The 20,743-nt window shown below is 51.9% G+C and overlaps 2 protein-coding genes and 1 long non-coding RNA gene across 29 annotated transcripts in view; 1 reads left to right on the top strand and 2 right to left on the bottom strand.

The window, feature by feature from the left end:
- The window catches only part of LOC102154731, a 49,485-nt gene extending 33,437 nt beyond the window's left edge, over positions 1-16,048 (top strand). For 8 of the 27 annotated variants that reach the window (XR_005372729.1, XR_005372734.1, XR_005372724.1 and 5 more), the window contains 4 exons: positions 9,314-9,359; positions 11,451-12,036; positions 12,365-14,601; positions 15,267-16,048. Coding sequence is in view for 7 of the 27 variants with exons in the window: in XM_038562095.1 (XP_038418023.1) it covers positions 6,400-7,015; positions 9,314-9,359; positions 15,267-15,447 (843 nt within the window). In the remaining 20 variants the exon portion in view is untranslated. The other 19 variants (XR_005372731.1, XR_005372736.1, XR_005372727.1 and 16 more) reach the window with 19 other exon arrangements.
- LOC119863987 lies at positions 18-9,456 on the bottom strand. Its single transcript, XR_005372744.1, has 3 exons — positions 8,997-9,456; positions 2,427-2,580; positions 18-77 (listed from the first exon to the last, which is right to left on the bottom strand). It is a non-coding gene; the product is annotated as an uncharacterized LOC119863987 (long non-coding RNA).
- PLEKHO1 (pleckstrin homology domain containing O1) lies at positions 11,257-20,399 on the bottom strand. Its single transcript, XM_038562094.1, has 6 exons — positions 19,941-20,399; positions 19,328-19,474; positions 14,497-14,637; positions 13,695-13,799; positions 13,206-13,307; positions 11,257-12,068 (listed from the first exon to the last, which is right to left on the bottom strand). The coding sequence occupies exons 1-6, from the start codon at positions 19,965-19,967 to the stop codon at positions 11,364-11,366; spliced, it is 1,227 nt and encodes a 408-aa protein (XP_038418022.1). The 5' UTR covers positions 19,968-20,399; the 3' UTR covers positions 11,257-11,363.
- Between the last annotated feature and the right edge of the window lie 344 nt (positions 20,400-20,743).

The raw sequence follows: 20,743 nt of genomic DNA, 5'->3' as shown, positions 1-20,743 counted from the left end.
CTGCATGGAGCCTGCTTCTCCCTCTGACTGTGTTTCTGCCTCTCTCTCTCTGTGTGTCTCTCACGGATAAGCAAAATCTTAAAAAAAAAAAAAAAAAAGAAAAGAAAAAGATTAGACAGAACAGTATCTTTAGTGCACTAGATTTGGAATTTTAAAAAAGAAGAGCAAAACTCCCCTGTATAGTGAAGAATTAACTTTACCCAAAGTAAAGGGAAGAGTTGAAGCAGAGGTATGGCTTTTGCCTTCTGCTACTGGGAGGTGATCTCTAGGCACCTAGAATGTCCTACTTCATAAGAGTGTCTTTGCTCTGGGGGTGGGATTGGCCACTGGACAGTGTGATTTGTGATGGCTCTGGAATAGAGGAGCTGGAGACTATGGGTCAGCAGTGTGGGCGGTGTGAGATAGATCCCCAATAAAAACTTTGGACACCAAAGACTTGGATAAGTGTCACTGGTTGGCAACACTTGAGTATTGCCACACATTGTAACCAGGAGGAGGTAATGCCATCCAGGACTCCAGAGGAGGTGATGAGAAGCTTTGTGTTGGGGCCCCTCCCAGATTTCACCTCACCTGTCTTTTCTTTTGGCTGGTTCTGATTTATGTTTTTTGTTATAATAAAACTTTAACTATGGGACGCCTGGGTGGCTCAGTTGGTTAAGCATCTGCCTTCGGCTCAGGTCATGATCTCAGGGTCCCCGGATGGAGCCTTGTGTTGGGCTCCCTGCTCAGTGGGGCTCCACTACTTCTTCTTCTCCCTCTCCTTCTGCCCCTCCCCCTACTCATGCACGCGCACGTGCTCTCTCTCTCTCTCAAATAAATAAATAAAGTCTTACAAAACCCCCCCCCTTAATTGTAAGTAGAATGCTTTCCTGGTTCTATGAATAGTTTTGGCAAATTATCAAACTTCAGGAGGCAGTGGGACCCCTGAACTTGTGACTGAAGTGAGGGCAGCCTTGTGGGGACTGTGCCCTTAACCTGTGAAATTTGGTCTACCTGTGGTAACTGGTGTCAGACATCATGGAGTTTCCCAAAACCTGATTTTAGATTTAGATTCGGGCACTCTCTAGCTTGATTACTTCTGTCAGCTTCAGGGTGTTTTTTTTTTTTTTTTTTTTTTTTTTTTTACCCTTAACTCTTGTTTTCCTCACGGGGTTAATTCTTAATGTGAGTAAAATAATATGCTATTTAAATACCATGATGGGCCATCAAGATCTATTAATATTACTACAATGGAAGTAAATGGTGGGGATGACTGTAGCAGAGGTGTGGGTGGGATAGGAAGACTATTCAATCATTAATTCCACACGGATAATCATTGTGTTTGTATATTGTGTGCAGAGTGCTAGGGAGACAACTGTGATTGAGTCAAGGCCCTGCCCCTGTGGTTCCCATATTCTACTCAGGCAGAGAGAGAGAAGGAAAAAGCAAAAGTGGAAAATGATTAGGCTGTGGTAACTGTTGGAAGGACTTGAAGGAGGCAAATAGCGATATGTCAGGAAGCAATCGGAAGGGGTGTTTCCACTGGAAGAGACAGAGTGACCAGTAAAGAGCTCTCAGAGGAACTGACATTTGAATAAAGATTTTCAGGAAGAGAACTAGAGTGTTGTTCGGGCAGAAAAATAGCAAGGGCAAAGGGCCTGAGGTGGGATTTTTATTTTATTTAAAAGTGATGAAGCGGGGATCCCTGGGTGGCGCAGTGGTTTGGCGCCTGCCTTTGGCCCAGGGCGCGATCCTGGAGACCCGGGATCGAATCCCACATCAGGCTCCCGGTGCATGGAGCCTGCTTCTCCCTCTGCCTGTGTCTCTGCCTCTCTCTCTCTCTCTCTCTCTGTGACTATCATAAATAAATAAAAATTAAAAAAAAATAAAAGTGATGAAGCTTAGACGATTTTAAGTAGGCAAGTTACATGAATTGCTTTAAGAAGACATTCCAGCTGCTGAATGGGGAGGAGTTGAAGCAAAGAAGAGAGGATTCAGGTGAGGGTCTGGCAGAGGAGAGCTAGAGAAATGGTCAGATATTAGATATGCTTTTAAGTAGAGCCAAACACCTTGCAGATGGAGTAGATGGTGGTGCTGGGGAGGGCAGGAAGACACAAGGTGTGCTGGTTGCGTCCTTTGAGAAGCAGATGTTGAGGAGTCTCACTCAGTCCCCACTCAAAGCAACAACTTTGTGTGTCACCCAGGATATGGGCCACGATGAACATGTCATCTCCAGAACAAAGAGGTCCACAAGGTATTGTGTTTCCTTTGTGGATGCAATACACAGCAGTTTGTCTTTTCTTCCTAGGAGGTATCCTAGCATGCCTCTGACTGCTGGATCCCCCAAACTACTGACAGGAGGAGGTCCTTAGAATCTTCGTAGAGTTTATTTTATTTTATTTTTTCATAGAGTTTATACAGCACCGTCTTGAGTGAGTGTGTCTTACCAAGGCTTTCAGATGCTAGCCACCTCTTGCTTGTTCTCGCCAATCAGCATAATGTCATTGATGCAGTGGATCAATACAGAGTTCTCTGGGATGTCCACATGGGCTAGATCTTTTCTGAATATATCATGACATAGATTGGGAGAGGTGTAATAGCCTGGGGGAAAAGGTAAATAAATGCTGTTCAGTCCATGTGAATGCTGCTTCTGTTTCCTGATTGGGAAAAAGAAGAATGCATATATGAAATCATTGGCCACTTGGGCACCTGGGTGGCTTAGCCGGTTAAGCAACTCAGGCCATGATCCCAGGGTCTTGGGATCAAGCTCCCCATCAGGCTCCCTGCTCAGTGGGAAGTCTGCTTCTTCTCCCTCTGTCCCTCCCCCCTGCCTGTACTAGCTCTCTCTCTCACTCTCAAATAAAAATTTAAAAATCTTAAAAAAAAAATCTATGGCCACATGTCATGTACTTGAAGCCATATTTATATGCTGTAGCCATGAGACCACATCCTGTGTGGTGGCTGCAATCAAGGCTTGAATGGAGCTACCATTCTCCAGGATCTATCTGTTTTCTGTAGGAACCAGACTGGATAATCAAACAGAGGTATGATAGAGACCACTATCCCTTGAGATCCCTAAAGGTAGTCCTGATTTCTGTCTTCCCTCCAAAATTAAATATATATTTTAAATTGAAGTACATTTGACACCAGTGTTTCAGTATACAACATAGTGATTCCACAACTCTGTATGTATGTTATGCTCGTTGCAAGTGTAGCTACCATCTGTCGCCATAAAACACAATACCATTGACTATATTCTCTATGCTGTACCTTTCAGCCCCATGACTTACTCATTCCATAACTGGAAGCCTATACCAACCCTCCCCCACACAACTCCCCTTCACTCTTTTTGCCCATCCCTCCCACTCTCCTCCTCTCTGGCAACCACCAGTTTTTTCTGGGATATTGCTTTTTTTTTTTTTTTTTTTTTAAGATTTTATTTATTTGTTCATGAGAGAGAGAGGCAGAGACACAGGCAGAGGGAGAGGCAGGCTCCATGCAGGGAGCCTGACATGGGTCTCCAGGATCACACCCTTGGCTGAAGGTGGCACTAAACCGCTGAGCCACCCGGGCTGCCCTGGGATATTGCTTTTTATTTACCATCTTGCCTTAGAGATGTGACAGTGTGGGGAGAGGCACAATTTCAGAAGCTTCCCCACTGTGACAGCTCTTATCAGATAAACCAATGATCCAATGTAGGGGCTTTCCTAACAGCCAGCTATATCGTCAGTTCCAGTTACACATTCACATTCAGGAATTGGGGCAGTGACCACCAGGTGGGGCCATGGGCCCGTGGAGCACCTTAGGATGGACTTCAGCCAGGATTCCATTTTGATGGGCCGGTAGTCCGTCCACTCTAATCCACAGAGTAGTCCATGTCCACGATGACATTTCAGGTCTCAGTATCAGTATCATTTCAGGCTCCATGTCACACAGGATACCTGCCCTCCTCTAGCTTACAGGTATTCAAGTAAATGGCTATAAGTCCCTTTGGGAGAAGGACTGGAGGAATTCCTCCTGGTGACTCACCCCCTTTTTCATTCAATAGATTTCAGGTCTGAAAACAATTTCGGGTGTAGGGACTGGGCAAGGGATCATGACATTTTTTAAGTGTCTTTAAAAAATTTAGGGACATCTGGGTGGGTGGCTCAGTGGCTGGGCGGCTGCCTTCGGCTCAGGTCATGATCTTGGGATCCAGAATCGAGTCCCACATCAGGCTCCTGCAAGGAGTCTGTTTCTTCCTCTGCCTGTGTCTCTGCCTGTCTCTTTCTCTGTGTCTCTCATGAATAAATAAATAAGTCTTTAACAATTTTTTTATATTTAACTGTGGTTAAAAGACCTATAATAGAATTTGTCATGTTACTCATTTTTAAGTGTGCAGTTTAGTAGCGTCAAGTATATTCACAATGTTGTGCAGCCCAGCTCTAAAACTTTCTCATCTTGTAATACGGAAACTCTGTACCCATTAAACAAAAACCCCCCTTTTCCCCCCTTTTCCCAGGCCCTGGAAACCACCATTTTGCTTTCTGTTTCTATGAATTTGACTACTTTAGATACTTCATATAAGTGGAATCATATGGGGCAGCCTGGGTGGCTCAGCGGTTTAGCGCCTGCCTTTGGCCCAGGGCGTGATCCTGGAGACCTGGGATCGAGTCCCACATCGGGCTCCCTGCATGGAGCCTGCTTCTCCCTCTGCCTCTCTCTGTCCCTCTCTGTGTCTCTCATGAATAAATAAATAAAATCTTAAAAAAAATAAGTGGAATCATATGGTAGTTGACTTAACATAATGTCCTCAAGTCAAGGTTCCTGCGATGGCTCCATACTGGGTGTGCAGTCTACTTAAAAAAATAAAATAAGGGGATCCCTGGGTGGCGCAGCGGTTTGGTGCCTGCCTTTGGCCCAGGCCGCGATCCTGGAGACCCGGGATCGAATCCCATATCGGGCTCCCGGTGCATGGAGCCTGCTTGTGTCTCTGCCTCTCTCTCTCTCTCTCTCTCTGTGACTATCATAAATAAATAAAAATTTAAAAAAAAGTCCTTAAGGTTCATTCATGTTGTGATATGTGACAGATTTCCTTCCGTTTTTAGGCTGAATACTGTTTCATCATATGTATATAGTACATTTTGTTTATCCATTTATCCTTTGATGGACACTTGAGTTACTTCCATCCCTGGCTCATTGTGAATAATGCTGTTATGGACCTGGGTGAGCAGATATCTCAAGATCTTGCTTTCAATTCTTTTGACTGTATACTGGGAGTGGGGCTGCTGAATCATGTGGTGATCCTACTTTTATTTTTTGGAGGAACCGCCATGTTGTTTTCCATAGTGGATGCACCATTTTACATTCCTACCAACCGTGCACAGGGGTTTCAATTTCCCCAGTGTCTTCTGGATGGAGACTGTTCCTCTTTATTATTTTTTCCTCAAATGTTGCTTGCAAACTGATTCCTTCTTTAGTTCCTCTTTCAATACCTTAATATTTACAGCTAAGAAAAACATATTGGTATTGTTAGCATTCTGCTTGGAATTCCCCTAAGCCACCTCCAACATGTTTGTTACGTACGTTTTCTATTTTCCAAGTACCACAGGTAATGGTTTCATAAATGATTCCACTGCTGTATAACACAGATGACGCTGTTCTGTAAGCATCCAAAAGTGTTTTTCTCCCTGCTCAACCAACTTGTACTAATAGTCTTCTTGCCACCGGCCTTTTTCGCCTCTGCTTGCTCCCAGGTCCCAGGGCCATTGCCATGTGTTTTAGGTTTTAATTATGGCAGTATCCCACTTCCACATACCTATTTCTGCTTCAGTATGTATTGCTGAATGGCAAATCACCCCAGAACTTAGCGGCTTAGGACAACAATAATTTATAGAATTTCTCACAATTCTGTGGGTTGACCAGACAGTTGGCCTTCGGGTCTTGCATGGTGTCCTACGTTTAGCCAGTGTTTGTATGGAGGTTTGGATGTTGGGAAGATTCTGTGTGGTTTCAGGACCTCTTTCCCCATGTGGTCTCACATCCTCAAGAATGCTAGTCCAAGCTTCTTGTATATAACTGAATTTGAAGAAGCGTGGGCTTTTTACATGTGGTGACGGGACTGCAGGACCTTTTAGGGTCTAAGCTCTGCAACTTACACAACAGCACATCATATCGATCAAAGCAAGTTACGAGGCAAACCGAGATTCAAATGGCAGTTGGAGATACAGAGATGCCTCTTGAGTGGAGGAACAGTAAACTCACCTTGCAAAGGAGCTTGCGGGGAGGCTGAGAGATTGAGGACCGTTACTTAAGGATTTTCCACATTTATCTAAGATGCCTCTTAGACACTGAAGTACAGCCACATGCTGTAAGTGCCTTGATCTCAGAGGTGGGTTGGGGCTGGAAAGTACATTTGGGAGTCCTCGCCGGGTAGCTGTGATGCTTCTTGAGTTGTCCTGTCCACCAGGCTCCTGGCTACCGCGTGTCTGGGCTGTGGTGGAGGCAGGGTGCGAGCAGGGTGCAGCCCACCACAGCCAGGAGGCTGGAGGCTGGAGGCTGGAGGCTGGAGGCTGGGGGAGGAGAGACCTTCCTTCTTGGTCTTGCAGCGGCTCCAGGTCGCGTTCCCCGCTAGGGCAGAGAGCACTTCGCCAGCCTTCTCCTTCCCTTCCCACCTCAACAGAGTCACAAGTGCTAGGGATGAGGTTAGGACAACTGGCCTGCATGTCGGGGGATGTAGGACAGGAAACCATTCTAGATTTTGCCTTGTTTTGCCACCTAAAGACGGGAACTCCTGAAAATGAGAAGCACGCTGCCCTGCTCCATCTTCTTTCTTTCTTTTTTAAAGATTTTATTTATTTATTTATTCATGAGAGACACACAGAGAGAGAGGCGCAGAGACACAGGCAGAGAGAGAAGCAGGCTCCATGCAGGGAGCCCGACGTGGGACTTGATCCTGGGTCTCCAGGATCACACCCCCGGCTGCAGGCGGCGCTAAACCGCTGCGCCACCGGGGCTGCCCTCCATCTTCTTTCTGTTGTGTTGCAGTTGCTGCCAGGTAGGAAAGCTGCAAAAGCAACCAGCTGCTACCACTTCTATTTCTTCTTAGTCTTCATCTAGAAGACAGTCATGTGGGCATCATTGCAATACTTGGTTAACCCACACCTGATCACCTTTATTCTACACTTTTTTGTGTTTCTTGGGAAGAAGGATCTGTTCCCTCTCATTGTTTTAATATCTGGAAGAAGGATAAGCAAGAAATGAGGCCGAAGCTAGCATTTCTGAAAGAAAGAAGTGATTTCAGAGTTATTCCAAACCATCAGGAAAGACAGGGGAGACAACCCCAACTTGTCCAAAGCAGGAGGCAAAGAGGAAGAGGCATTAAGAGTTGGAGACTGAGGTGCAGATCCAGATTCTAGTGCTGCCCCCTCTTCCACGAGTTACTCTTCTCCATTTTGTCCTTGAGAAAAGGAAAACTGCCTTATGTCCCTCATTTCTGTTACTGCACCAGCCCCTACCCAACTGATAACTTAGGAGATGCTGTATTCTTTCCAACCTTAACGCAGTTTTCCACACATTTGTTAACTCTCCAAGATCCTATTTTTAAACTGGTTCTGCTAATTTTTGCATTCTCCCCCTGCCTGCTTCCAAGGCCAGGGTTGGGTTGGGGTTGGGGTGAGGCAAGTACAAGAGTTTCTGGCTCATCTCTCACTTCCTGAGCTGAGCTGGGTTGTACTAATTGACCTCAAGGGTCTCAGCTGTTCTAAGTTGGGTGTTTGTTAGATCTCGTTAGGCTTGTAATTAGTGCAGAAAATCTGGGTCAGAGGCAACTGGTTGGAGTGATGGTCTCAGGGGGCGTGAATAAAGGCGAGGAAGAGCAAACAGGTTCCTGGTTCTGTGGGTGGGTTGAGCCTGGGACAGGGAACGGTGGGACTGGTGTCATACACATGGTCGAACAGACAGGGTCATGTGCAGAGAGGTGCTCAAACTCTTGGGTGTGTGCGTGTGCTGGGGTGTGTGCGCATGCATGCGAGTGTGTGTGTGTGTGTGTGTTTGCTCTCGCTTTTACTCCGGTTTCTTTCCAACCTCTCCTTATATGGTGTGGCTCCAGAGCAGGCTGGGGATTGGCTGCTGCGGTTGGGAGACTGGGAGCTTGGAAGAAAGGAGGAAGAGAAACGAACCACGCAGGGGCTGGGGGTGAGAAGGGGAGGAGGCTGGAGCTGGGCTTCTAGGGCTGTGCTACAGGGCTGCGTCCGCTTGCCTGGGCGGGGTAGAGGGGGAGAGATGGGGGGGGCTGGTTTCTGGGGAGAATATGGTAAAATATACTGTTGACAGAGGGGCTGGGACTAGGGTCAGAGCTCCAGGCTCAGCATGGCAATGCTTTTGGAAGGCTGGAGCCGGAGTCAGAGAAACTCGTGGGCTTCTCCTCTTTCTTCTCACCCTAAACCGCCTACCGGCTGTGCGGAACAGCAGCCTAGGAAGCCGTCAGCACTTCAGGTCAACACTTCAGACATTGGCCTCCTGTTCCCCAAACCCCTACTTACCGAGTGGGTGGGGAAGAACAGGCAAAATGGGTAAAAGTGTCACTTTTGAAATATGGAATTTCAGGCATTGAGTTCTTCACCTGCCTCCACTCCTGACCCTTTCAACTGCGCGTCCTGGAGCTCCTCGTCTCCCCATCCTAGGGCCTCCCCAAAGATTATCCCTTCTCCAGCGCATTTGTATAAGAAAAGATGGCACAATTGATGGGAGAGACCAGGGGAGGAGGAAAACACACACAGATGCAGGTGTACTGGCAACGGGGTAGTAAGCAAGTTGGCTCCTGTCCCCCTACTCGAGCTACCTGTTTACCCCAGAACCCAGCAACTGGGCAGGAGTGGAGGCAATATGGCAGGTAGAGAAACTGGGATGCTGGAAGGAGGGGAGCGATCGGGGAGAGGGGAGGCTGGGCTCCCATGCTGTGGGTCCCTGCCTGCCTCCCATCCTGCTGCTGCCTGGGGCGGGGCTCCCTCCTTTCCTGAGCCGCGCTGGCCACCCACCTTTGGGGTAAGCTTGCAGCTGGTGTCCTTGGCTGGTGTCCTCGAGGGAAGACTGCAGCTCCCGGAGACAGGAGACCCTGTGCTGCTCCTCTGTCCCGGCCTCAGCGCATCCCTGGTGCCCGCTGTCAGAGCAAGGGCGTGGGCCCAGCGCGGCTCCCACGCTGGAGCATGGTGGTGGGGACCCCGGCCTGCCGCTGATCACAGCGGCCGCGGCCACGTGGCCAGGCCCCGGGAAGTGCCAGCAGCCCTTTCCTGATCTCCTGGCCTTCAGGCATCTCTGTCTGTCGTCTGCCCAACGAGAACTCTCCATTTTGCAGATGAGAAAACCAACGCGCAGAAAGCTGGGGCCTCGCCCAGGGCCTGGTAAGTAAATCTGAACCCGCATCTGTCTGGTTCCAAAGCGGGGCTCATTTTACTGCCCTGTGGTCTGCTTCTGGTGCCCAGGAGGCCGCAGGAGCCCGGTGCCTGGCCCTCCATCTCCCAGGGGCCTGATCTTTCTTTTCTGCTCCCCTCACCCACCTCTCCTTCCAGGGCCTCCCTCTGTCCTCTAGCTCCCCTGGCAGCCACAGATACTTGGCACGTTGGGATATGTGTCCTTTTCACTTTTGTCTTTTATCATGTGGAGCACAAAGGAATAAAAAGAGGGAAAATGCTGGTAAAATAAAATACATACAAAGATGGGGACTTCTACAAAGAAAGTAACTATTTTAACCTGGATTTTCATGATTTGGCAATGGGTGGGTGTGCTGACCATGCTGAGCGCAGGAGAGGAGAAGTCTGCAGACCCAGATTTCTTCACCTGCTACCCCAGGAAACCCTGGAAGGACACTCAGGCGGCCTCTCCCTCTCGGGTGGGGTACTGGGGTACGTATTCCTCAGGGAGGAGAGTTGTTTAGAGAACTACGGGCTAGCTCTAGGGACAATCCTCAGGGCCGCATGCAGGGCTACAGAAAACACAGCACCTCCCTTCCATGCAGCCCGTTTAACGTGGAGACATCGCCCATCTCGCTTACTTGGGATGTGGAAGTAACAGCAGAGCAGAAGAATGGGAGGTGAAGGGTCGGCGCTTCACCCAGAGGATTTCCCTTCTCTCCCTCCTACTGAATCTTCCTGAATGTCCCATGAGGGCAGCCTCACTGCCAGTGCCCACACAGTCTGTCCCCATGGTCTCCCCCATCTCCCCTCTCACCCCAAGAGAAGTGCCAGGGCTTGGCTGTTGGAGGCAAGTGGAGAGCTAGGGAAGGGGCCAAGGGGTGGGAATAGGTGCATATACTTCCAAGTGGTTTCTAACCCCATTAGTTGATCCATAAGACTCTCTGTCTCCTTGTCAAAACCTACTCCGCTCTTGGCTTCACAACTTTTCTCTGGACCATGTCACTGTTGCTAACCTGTTCTCAGGAAGTTCAGAGGGAAGAAGCCAACAAAATAGTGTGAGATCTGCCATGACAAGAATGCAAGGGAGCCTGGCCAGGAGGGTGGTGGTACGAGCATAAAGATGTTTTGCTTAAGTTGGGGCTTGATGAGTATTGGGAGAGGTCTGAGGAAGGAGAGGGAGAGGCTACAGGAAACCCTAGCTTGGCCAAAAGAGGAACCTGGGCACATGTTTGGTTTCCCCCCAATCTTGCCCAGCTTGCATTGCAAATTAGTTTTGTTCTTAGTAAGTATGCCCTAAGTTCCCCTGCACCGGGCCCCCCTCACCTAGGGACCAGGCCAACCCCAACTGTCCAGCACCGGATCTCTGAGTCAGGGTTGGGAGAGATGTGGGAAACGAGGGATGAAACGCGGCAAGTAAGAAATCCAGGCCGCTCGATGTCATTCAGAGGATGAGCAAGAAGCTGGTGCACCTTGTGGGATCCCACAAATCCCACTCTGGGCCGGGATGGATGTCACTTCTGTGTACACAGGCAAGTGGCAATGGCTTCTATATCCCTAGGACTAGAGCTGGGCAGCTGAAATTGCACCCTCAGACTGAAAACCTGGACTGGGACCTCAGAGCAAAAGCCTTCCCCCCAAACTTAGCTTATCCACGTCCTTGGGTCCTGGAGAACAGCAGGACATTCCCTGGCATGTCTAAATGGCTAGACTATGCTTTTATTCCCCTCTCACTTCATCTAGATGAAAGCTTCTTACCACCACTATAGGGGTCACCTCCCCAAATCTGAGGCAATTTAGGCATCAGAGAGACAGACCCGGAGAAGGGAGGCGAGGAGGGCAGGAAAGGAGGATGGGAGGAGGATTGGGGAGCAGGAAGAGCAACGAGTTGTGTTTTTTTCCTTTTTTTGACTGAGGTAAATAAAAAAGCTTTATCCTGCAACACTTGGAGGTAAGAGTCCGAGCCCCCCGAGTTCCAGATGCCAGCCCCTTCCCTCACATGAGGCTCTTGCGGTACTGACTGTGCTGAGCAGCTGGTCTGAGGTGGGAGTCGGGGCTGTGCAGGTCCATCTGTCTGTACAGGTCCCTCAGCTCCCGGACCTCCTGCAGCACCCTCTTCGCCTGGCTCCAGTTCGACGACGCCTCTCCCAGCAGCCGCTCTGTCTCTAGCAGCAGCTGTTCCGACTCGGAATCAGGAGGAGACCAAGGGGGGTCCTTGGCCTTCCGCTTCCCGTCTCCCAGGCCCTGAACCTCTGCCAGCAGCTCCTGAGTCTTTTCCAGTTTCCTGGCTACCAGGTCCTGGATCCGGGACAGCTGGGCCGGGTGGGGCGGAAGGAGGGTGGGGGGGTCCTCGGGCCGCAGCGGGTTGGTGCAGGGGGGGACAGCGTCCCGCCGGGACAGGATCTCCTCCAGGGAGGCACAGCGGCCTTTCTCTGTAGGGGTCAGCTTCTTGGGTGCCTGAGGGGTATAGGTGGCCCCTTTGTCCGGCTTCTCCCAAGACCGGGGAAGGCCGCCGGCCCGCTCTGAGGAGGGCTGGACGTGGTCCGAGTCTGCTCTCCGCCGGCTGCCGGCTAGCTGGGCCGCTGACTTGTCCAGGTCCACCCTGAAGCTGTCGGCGCAGGAGGTGCGCTCCTCGGGGGAAGGCTCCTCCTCCTGGATCAAGTCCAAGGTCAGCATCCCATCCGAGGTAGAGGTGGAGGCCTAGAGGGGGGAGAGGATGGGAATGAAGGGAGTGGACTGCCATAGGGGGCCTGTTGGGAGTGACTGCCAGAGAGAAAGAGAGAGACACACGCACACACACACGCACGCGCGTGTGTGCAGACTGGCCATTTCCCCCTCAACGCGCTTCCCCTAAATGAGAAGTGCTCCATCCTAACAACTTTCTGACTTGTTTTTATGATTTCTTATTCCTTTGATAGTGATTTGAACTTTTCTCTTATTCTTCTGTGTCTTAAAGTAACTTTTGCTTGTTTCCCATGTTCTCCACTTTCCTACAGACCTCCCCAAGAGTGCCTTTCTTCTCCATCTCATGCTTCTTCTGAGCATCTTTTGGGGTCTGGCACACACAGGATGCTCCACGGCGCACAGTAATCGGTGCCCTCCCAGCCACACACCTCAACCGCCTCTGCTCTAAAGAGCCACAACCCCTTGCCTTACAGGAAAACTTGTTCTACTTCCAGAATATCGTAATAAAAAAAATAATACGGGTATTATTCAGCCCCTCATGCATCCTTGTACATATGTGGCTTGAGTCGTTCATTCCTCCCAGCAGCCCTTCAAGGTGGGCATGGTGACTGCTCTACTCTACTGCTGAAGACATAGAGCCTCAGGGAATCACAGGGAGAAGAGATTGCAAAGCTGGGTTCCAACCTGGTTCTGTTTCCAAAGCCTATATTCTTTCCACTCTACCCATCTGCCTGCCTCCCTAGAGACTGAGCGCTTGGACAGTGAAAGGGACCAGCACTTGGTGTGTCACAGGGCTGCATGGTGCAGAGCCTCATGCTGTTCCCCCTCAGGACAGCCGGCCACTGCACAGTAACAGGCCCCGCAGCACAGCAATCACTGCTGCTATTTTTCACTTTCCTTGTGGGTAGATCTCATTTCCCACAGGGGATGATAAACTGATAGAGGGCAAGGACTTTTGAACTCATAGTAGGTACTAACTAAATATTTCTGCTTGGAGGAATTGGGCTGGGGGACGGGGTGAAGGGGCTTCCCTAGCCTTTGGCCTTGGTATGGCAAATGCCTCTGGTGGGCCGTCTCAGATAGTCTTGTCTGAGACAGACTAATGTGGAGTTGGCCCTTCAAGAAGTTTTACACCCTTACAATCTTACATACCACGGCCATCAGGTGTCCTCGAGTTGGGGGGCGGCGGGAGTGTTGGATTTTTGCCCTGTCTCGAGTGGGGTGGGCGAGATAGCTATCCTCCTCCACGGTGACCTGAAGAGATGCACTGTGATGAGTCATGGGTGTTCTTCACAGACCCATGTGAAGCAGCCCCTGAGTCCTCGACTGGGAAATAAACCCACCCATTAACTGCTTCTGAGAAAATTCAAAGACAAAGCCTTTATGGCGCCTGTGAGGGGCGGTGGGGTGTGTGTGTGTGTGTGGGGGGGGTTCCAAGGCTGGCCCCATGCATCCAAAGCACAGAAAGAGTTGGCAGAAAGACATAAAAGGTGGGAGAATGGGGTTTGCAAAGGGAGCTAAAGAAGTGTAGCTCGTGGGGGTAGCAGGTTAAGTGTGGTCCACCCATAATCTGTCCCTTTAGTGAGTCATGGTTACTGCCTCTGCCCTGCTGTTCCTCCTCCCCAAATGAGCCCCCCTGACCTCATCCAAGATGCGGTTCTTGGCTCGGGTGATAGCGGAGTTGAGGGCATTGATCCATGATTCCTTCTCTTCTGGACTCACTGCTAGGAAGATCAGGTTGGGAGCCTGTGAGGGGAAGATTCTTGGTTCAGCCAGGGTTTTAGGGTGGGTGCCTCACTAGGACAGTAAAGAAATAAGGAATTATCATCTCATTCTCTTAGACTCAGCTCGTAGGAGAGTTTCTGTTTCCAGAGTCACCCACAGAACTAAGAAAACCGGCCCCTATTCCTAGAAGATGCCACAGCTTAGAGGTTCCTTTAGAAATGACCAAGGACGAGCTAAGAAGGTTAATGGATATACATACATCTGTCACTGGAGATAATTATAAGGAGGTTTGATAAATGATAAAGGACAGAGACTAAAATAAAGATCTTTAATGTTTGAGTAAACAGAATGTAACAGGATCTCCCCTGAATTCTCTCAGACAAGAGAAACTGGGTTCAGAACTTCAACCATCTATCAGGTACAGGGAAAAGTGATTTTCTTCCAAGAGATGTGTGATGTATATGTGCGTGTATGTGAGAGAGCGAGCGAGAGAGACGATCTTTGTGACTGGACAGTTTAAAAGCTGCTTTGCCTGCAGGGAAGGAAATGGCCACAATATTCTCAGGTTAAATAACAAAAGCTGGTAGAAGAGCAAGGCCATCTGAGCCAGGAATGGGGGATGGAACCCACAGGGGGAGGGTGTTCTTCACCCCCAGCACCCCCCCTCCCCCATGCAAGCGGCAATGTTCTAGTGGCCAAGGAGGCAGGACAAACCTACCGTGTTGCCGGGCTGTTTGGAGTGGGCAAGAGTAAACTTGCTATGATTTTTCTTGCTCCTGCTTTTGGATTTCCGGAGCTCTTCACACTTCTCATAGTCACTCAGGTCAAACACCTCTTGAATATTTTTCTCATCTTTTACCTAAGGGAGGGTTAGACGTGAGGTGCTGAGGATAAAATTACTTCATGCCTTCCCTCAGACTGTTGATTTGGACCGGTCTTGGGAAGCAGGATAAGCCTAAGAAGAGGGGAGGGAGAACAGGATAGGAGAGCTGTCTCACCCAAGGCCCACACAGGCCGGACAGGGACACAGCCCTGGGGCAGCCCTCAAACCCGGGATTCCTCAGGTGGGCTTCCATGTAAACCCTATCCACAGGCTCTCCAGCTAAGCTGCTGTTTCCAGAGCCCCAGGATGTCTCTCTTCCTTATGACCCCCATTATGTCCTTCAAAAGACAAGGCTTACATGGCTAACAGGTTAATCCTATCATCATCCCTGGACTGCTGTTGATCTCCCAAGGGAGGAAATAAAAGCACCGTCAGTATTGGGGGATGTCTTGAGGCAAAGGTCTCCCCCATCTTATTAAACGTGTTGGTTATTTATTTATTATTTTTTAAAGTAATCTCTACACCCAATGTGGGGCTCGAACTTAGAACCCCAAGATGAAGCGTTGCCTACTCCCCTGGCTGGGCCAGCTGGGCTTTCTTACCTGACCTGACTCCCTCCTCAAATATATACTATCAAAAAGAGTCATCTACCTCCTTCATTTCAGGAACTTCAGCATCACGAAAACAGCAGTTCCCTGGATCCGTGTGTTGAATTTGTTCAGACAAGGCCGAGAAACATGCCTGTACTTCTTACTCTCCTTCCTCCCTCCCAGGAACCGGGACAACCCAGCCTCGCCCCTGCAGGCCTCGAAGGCCACTGAGGGCATCCATCCACCTCTCCCTTGACAAAGATGCACTTATTCTGTCCCTGGAGGACGGAGGATCAGATCTGCGCCCTGCTACTTCCTTGCACGGTTCCAGTGAGAGCCTAAGCCCCTTCCTGCTGGAAGTTCTGTCTACACGTGGCCCTCCCCTGCCCTGGCGCCTCCCCTGCACCCGGTGCTGCCCTTCCCAGCTTCAGCCGGCACTCGGGCCCTCACCCTCTTGCTCAGTGTCTCACCGGAGACCCTGATTCTGTCTACATCCCCTGACGCCCCCCAGCCTGTGCTGAGGACCGCAAAGCAAATTCCAGTAAGACTTCTGCCGAGGTCTGTTTGAAATCTCTCAGTTGTTTGTCCTCCCCACTAAGGTGACCCCCCGCCATCCCCGGACTGGGACTGGGGGTGCTGGGAGGCTGTGACTCCCGGACTGTGCTGGCTCACAGGAAGAGAGGGCCTCAGACACCAGCAGCCTGACATCCGCAAGCCCTCTGGCCCTCTGCCGCCTCCAAGGACCCTGGGAACGCGCTGCTTGTGCTTTCCTGGGACGAGTGATGAAAAGCACCAGTGCCTGTCTTGTTAAAGCTAAACAAGCAAATAAAAGTAGTCTCGTGTCTACTTGGAAGTCACCCACCCTCCCCGACTGGAATTACTTCCCATGCGCCACAGCGGGAACTGGGTGCCCAGGTGGCTTCATCTATTCTCCTGGCTCTCCCCAGCCCTGAAGTAGAGGAGCGCTTTTCTCTTCCACCCCCAGCCCATCTCTGGTCTGGCGTCTCTCTGTTCTTCGGACGGGCTGCTGGGCCCAGAGGCGGACACAGAGGAGGAAGGCTGATCACACAGCCTCGTGTGGGTCGATGGCTGCCCATCCATCTGCCCATCTGCCCATCTGCTCTGGCACGACTGGCCTCCTCCAGGGCCCTCCCCCTTCCGGGGCTCCCCGGCTCTGGGCCCGGCAGGACTGGGGATGGAAGCAGAGAAGATGTCAGCAAGGGGTATCTGAGGACAATTCCCAGAAGCATGGGGGCAGGGAGGGAGGATGATGTGCTGCATCCTCCCGTCCTCCTTCCTCAGGCTTGAGACTATCAGCAGATGCCAGAACTCTTAGAGAGGAAAGTGCTGGGTGTGTGTGCGGGGCCAGGGGAGGAGAGGTCCTTGTTGTTTTCCTTACAGGAAGGCAAGTGAAGGGAGGGGGCATTCTGCCCTGGATACGGGTGACAAGGAAGGAGGATGCAGGGACAGAGGTTAGGCCTTGATAGGGCAGGGGCAAGACAGGCAGCAGGACCGGTAGATTCCAATTCCCACGGAAGGTACACAACTCTAAGACCTTTGCTCTCCACTGTATGGTTTTTCCTCCACCAAATTCCCAAAGCCTCATTTATAACTACCCATTTTCCAAAGGTAACCCCACCCTTCTGCTGGCCCACAGACAGGGCTTTTCCCTTGCCAAGAAAGATGCCCAATTTCCTCTACCAGGAGATCTCCAGAAGATCAAGTTTCTGTTCCAACACATCAACCTCATGATCATAAGGTACCCTTTGAGAATGAGGAAAATGATTAATAACAAAAAATACAGGAGGATTTCTTTGATGGGTGGGAGAGCCTGGCTTTATATGGAAAAGCAACAAAGAAAGAAAATTCGAGGGGAGAGGGTTACAAATATTCTTTTTTTTTAAAGATTTTATTTGTTTATTCATAAGAGACACACAGAGAGAGGCAGAGACACAGGCAGAGGGAGAAGCAGGCTCCCCATAGGGAGCCTGATGTAGGACTCGATCCTGGGACCCCAGGATCACGCCCTGAGCCAAAGGCAGATGCTCAACTGCTGAGCCATCCAGGCGTCCCATGGGTTAGGGATGTTCTTGCATTACTACATAAATTACAAACATCATACTTTGCATTAAAAAAATATCCTGAGGGACGCCTGGGCGGCTCAGTGGTTGAGCATTTGCCTTCAGCTCAGGGTGTGATCCCTGGGTCCTGGGATCGAGTCCTGCATTGGGCTCCCTGTGGGGAGCCTGCTTCTCCCTTTGCCTGCATCTCTCATGAATAAATAAATAAAAACTTAAAAAAAATTAAATTAAATTAAAAAAAATCTTGAATCTGTTAGCTCTAGAGCTTGTGGGAAGCGAAGAGAATAGAGCATAGAGTCCTCCAGTAGCTTCATCCTTAGTCCAGGGCTGCCTGAGCAGGGGGACGGGCTCCAAAGAAGAGGAGTAAGGGTAGGCTTGTGCCCACTGCTCCTGCACCCCTCTCGGCAGGGGGCAGCGGGCCCCATGACTGGTCAGATGCTCCTGACTCATAGGACACCAGGCCTCGGAGGCTGAGGTCATTCATCCTTCCCCCAGTCTCTGTACCCTTTCCTCCACAAACAAGGAGCAAGCACACTTTTGCTCCAGACTCTGTTCTCTGGACAAATACAAATGAGAAAAGATCTCTTGTTCCTTCTACCCTTTCACTGTTGACATATGGGAAGTTCTCTCCAATTGCTCACCAGAGTTTGCTGCCATTATGAAGTTCGGGGAAGACAGGAGATACACTTTGACACTTGCTTGTTGTTGTTGTTATTATTATTATTATTATTATTATTATTAAATTGGAAAGCCAGAAAATTGGAAAACCTTCTACGGGATTTGGGGTTGGGTAGAGGTAGCCCTTAAAAATGAATCCTATCAAAGGCTTCTCTCACCACCTACCATCACCAAGTTCCCGCCTGGCGTCAACAGTCAGGTCGAAACACCCCGAAGAGGGATTGCTCTGGCCCTGGCATGGCTTAGTTCTTCCCTACTTGCCTAGCTACATGTTCTGTTGAGACGATTACTTTCTCTAGGGCTGTGTCTGTGTCTGTTTCAATACCATAAAAGGATTTATTTACCTCAATATAGTCTACTGCAGAAAGCAGAAGAGGTTAGAGCTCAGGGTGGACTTCCCAGTTAGCTCTGGGGTGAGGGAACACGGGGCAGGAGGGGCCGTGCCACCCGGGGAGCACAGGACAGTCTCCAAGCTAGTGTTGACAGCATCTCAGAAGGAGGGACTGAATGTCTTTCACCTCATGGAGGCCAATGTCAGTGTCTCAAGTGTTAACCGATCTCCAGAAATAAGAGAGAAAAGGGAGAAGAGTGTGGATTCAACGATCCGGGCTCAGGTTCTGAATGTAGACTGTGGTTTTCATTTTAATTACCCAGAGACAGATAAGGGGTTGGTGACTCCATTTGTCTCCTTTCTGATACAAATGGGAGAAGTTATGAAGAGGGTGGTGAATGAGTTCCTTGCTTCTCCTCCTCCTCCTTTTAACGGAGTGGGAAGCAGACTGGTTAGGATCATTGGCTTCAACAGAAATAACTGCCACTCACAGACACTCTGCCCGAGGCCATAGGAGACTGACCCAGGGCTGTGTATGTGTTTTCTGTGATTGGGGCAGCTGTACTTGCAATATGGCCTGCGCCTGCCCCCGGCTAAGAGACAGGAAAGAGGTTAGCTGGCTTGGGGTAGGGGAGCGGGAAGAGGTGGAGAAGAAACCCCATAGAGTTTTTCAGCAGCTCTGGCAAAGAAAAAAAAAATCCTACCTCCAGCTAGCTTGCCAGGATAGAGTAGGGGGCAGCAGGGGACTTAGAACTTTTGGGACATCCTGGGAGGGGGGTTATCATCCTTGTCAGAAAGGTGTTGGCCGAGAAAAATCATTAAATAAGATGGACACTCAACTTGGAATTCTGACTCGGGTTTTCTGGATAAAGGGTGACCTTTCTCTGCAGATGCGACAGGGGTAGAGACCAGCTGAACTGCTGAACTTGCTTCTGCACAAAGTGGGGGAGGGGCGAGGGCAGGGGGACGCGGAGGCAGGCAGGTCCCCTGTGGAGGGACAGCACGGGAACAGGAGGAGCCAGGGGCGGGAGGCGGAGGGCACCTACCTCCTTCTCCGAGATGTACAGCTGGTCCCCCTTCAGCACCACATAACGGTTTTTCCAAATCTCCCTGAAAATCCCCTTCCCGCAGAATTTCCGGACCCAGCCGACCTTCTCCGGCGGTGCGCACGGGTGGCTGCCATCCTGAAGCCCCTGCCCCGGGCGACAGCACAGGCCGGTCAGCGGCTGCCGCGATCCGCCCGGGTCGTGCCGGCCCTCACGACCCCCCTCGGCGGCCCGGTCCCCGCGGTCCCCGCGACCGTCCCCCCGAGCTGCGCTGCCGGCGCCCCGGCGTCCGCTGCCCGCGCCCCCGAAGGTTGCCACTCCGGGCCCCCTGCCCCGCCGGCCTCGCCCTCCTCGCGACCGACGGGTCCCGGCCGCGGCCCGGGCGCGGGGGCCTCGCCCGCCCGCCCCCGCCCCCGCCCCCGCCCCGCCCGCAGCCCCGGTCCCGCGGCGCCGGCATCCGAGGCAGCTCGCTGGATTCCTCATTGTCTCCCGCCGGGGCCGGGCCGGGGCCGGGGGGAGCAGCAAAGTCAGCCAAGTGCGAGCCCCCGGCCCGAGGCGGCGCACAGCAGCTCGAGGGGCCGCCCGGGGTCCGGGGCGCGGCGGGCACACTCACCCTCTTGGCGGGATGGTTCTTCTTCATCGTTCCCGGAGGCGCGGCGCGGGGAAGGGGCCCGGCCCGCGGAGCTGCCCCCGCCGCCGCCGCCGCCGCCGCTCCGCCCTCCCTCGCCCGGACTCTCCCCTTCTTTGTAGCTCCGGTTACACTAGAGGCCGGCCTCACTCGCACTCGCACTCGCACTCGCACTCGCACTCGCACTCGCACTCGCACGCACGCCCGCCCCCCGCCCCCCGGCGCCCTCCATGCCGGCGCCCACGCGGCCCGGGCCCCCGCGCGCCCCCGCCGCCGCCTCCCGGCCCGCGCCCCGCGCCTCCATCCGCGGCCCGCTGACGTTGCGAGTTCAGAATAAAGGGCGAATCGCGGAGCCGGAGACGGTGCGCTCCCCCACCCCCCTCCTTTGTCTCCGACTGGAGGAGGGTGAGGGAGACAGACCTAACGCCCGCCGGAGAGCGGCCCCCGGGCGGGGGCGGGGGCGGGGGCGGGGGCGCGGGGCCGGCGCTCGCACCTGCGGCCGGAGCCGGGGGCGGAGCCCGAGACCCAGACGGCCGGCGGAGGCGGCGGGAGCGGACGGCGGGGAGAGATTGCGGAAGACCGAGATCCCCTAGATCGAGACCGGCTCCCTCCCAAGCAAACAAGAGCGGGAGGTGGGAGGGCGCCCGCCTCACCGACAGGGGGCATCTGGGGCGCACACGCCCCGGGTGGTAGGGACAGTGGCCTGGGTGGGTCGTGTTGGGGAAAAGTTTTAGGTGTGTGCAGGGGGTCGCGGGGGACGTGGAGTTGATGGCAATACACGTTTCTAC

The sequence above is a fragment of the Canis lupus genome, chromosome 17 (assembly GCF_011100685.1).
Source record: "Canis lupus familiaris isolate Mischka breed German Shepherd chromosome 17, alternate assembly UU_Cfam_GSD_1.0, whole genome shotgun sequence".
Lineage (NCBI taxonomy): Eukaryota > Metazoa > Chordata > Mammalia > Carnivora > Canidae > Canis > Canis lupus.
Note: the sequence above shows the minus strand (reverse complement) of the source record. Positions and strands in the feature narration are given on the sequence as shown.

Coding starts and splice junctions, on each gene's coding strand:
- PLEKHO1 (XM_038562094.1), bottom strand. CDS start 19,967: ATGAAGAAGAACCATCCCGCCAAGAGG. Junction 13,800..14,496: donor CCAAACAGCCCGGCAACACG/GTAGGTTTGTCC, acceptor TTCCCCTCACAG/GCTCCCAACCTGATCTTCCT. Junction 13,308..13,694: donor AGAACCGCATCTTGGATGAG/GTCAGGGGGGCT, acceptor GCATCTCTTCAG/GTCACCGTGGAGGAGGATAG.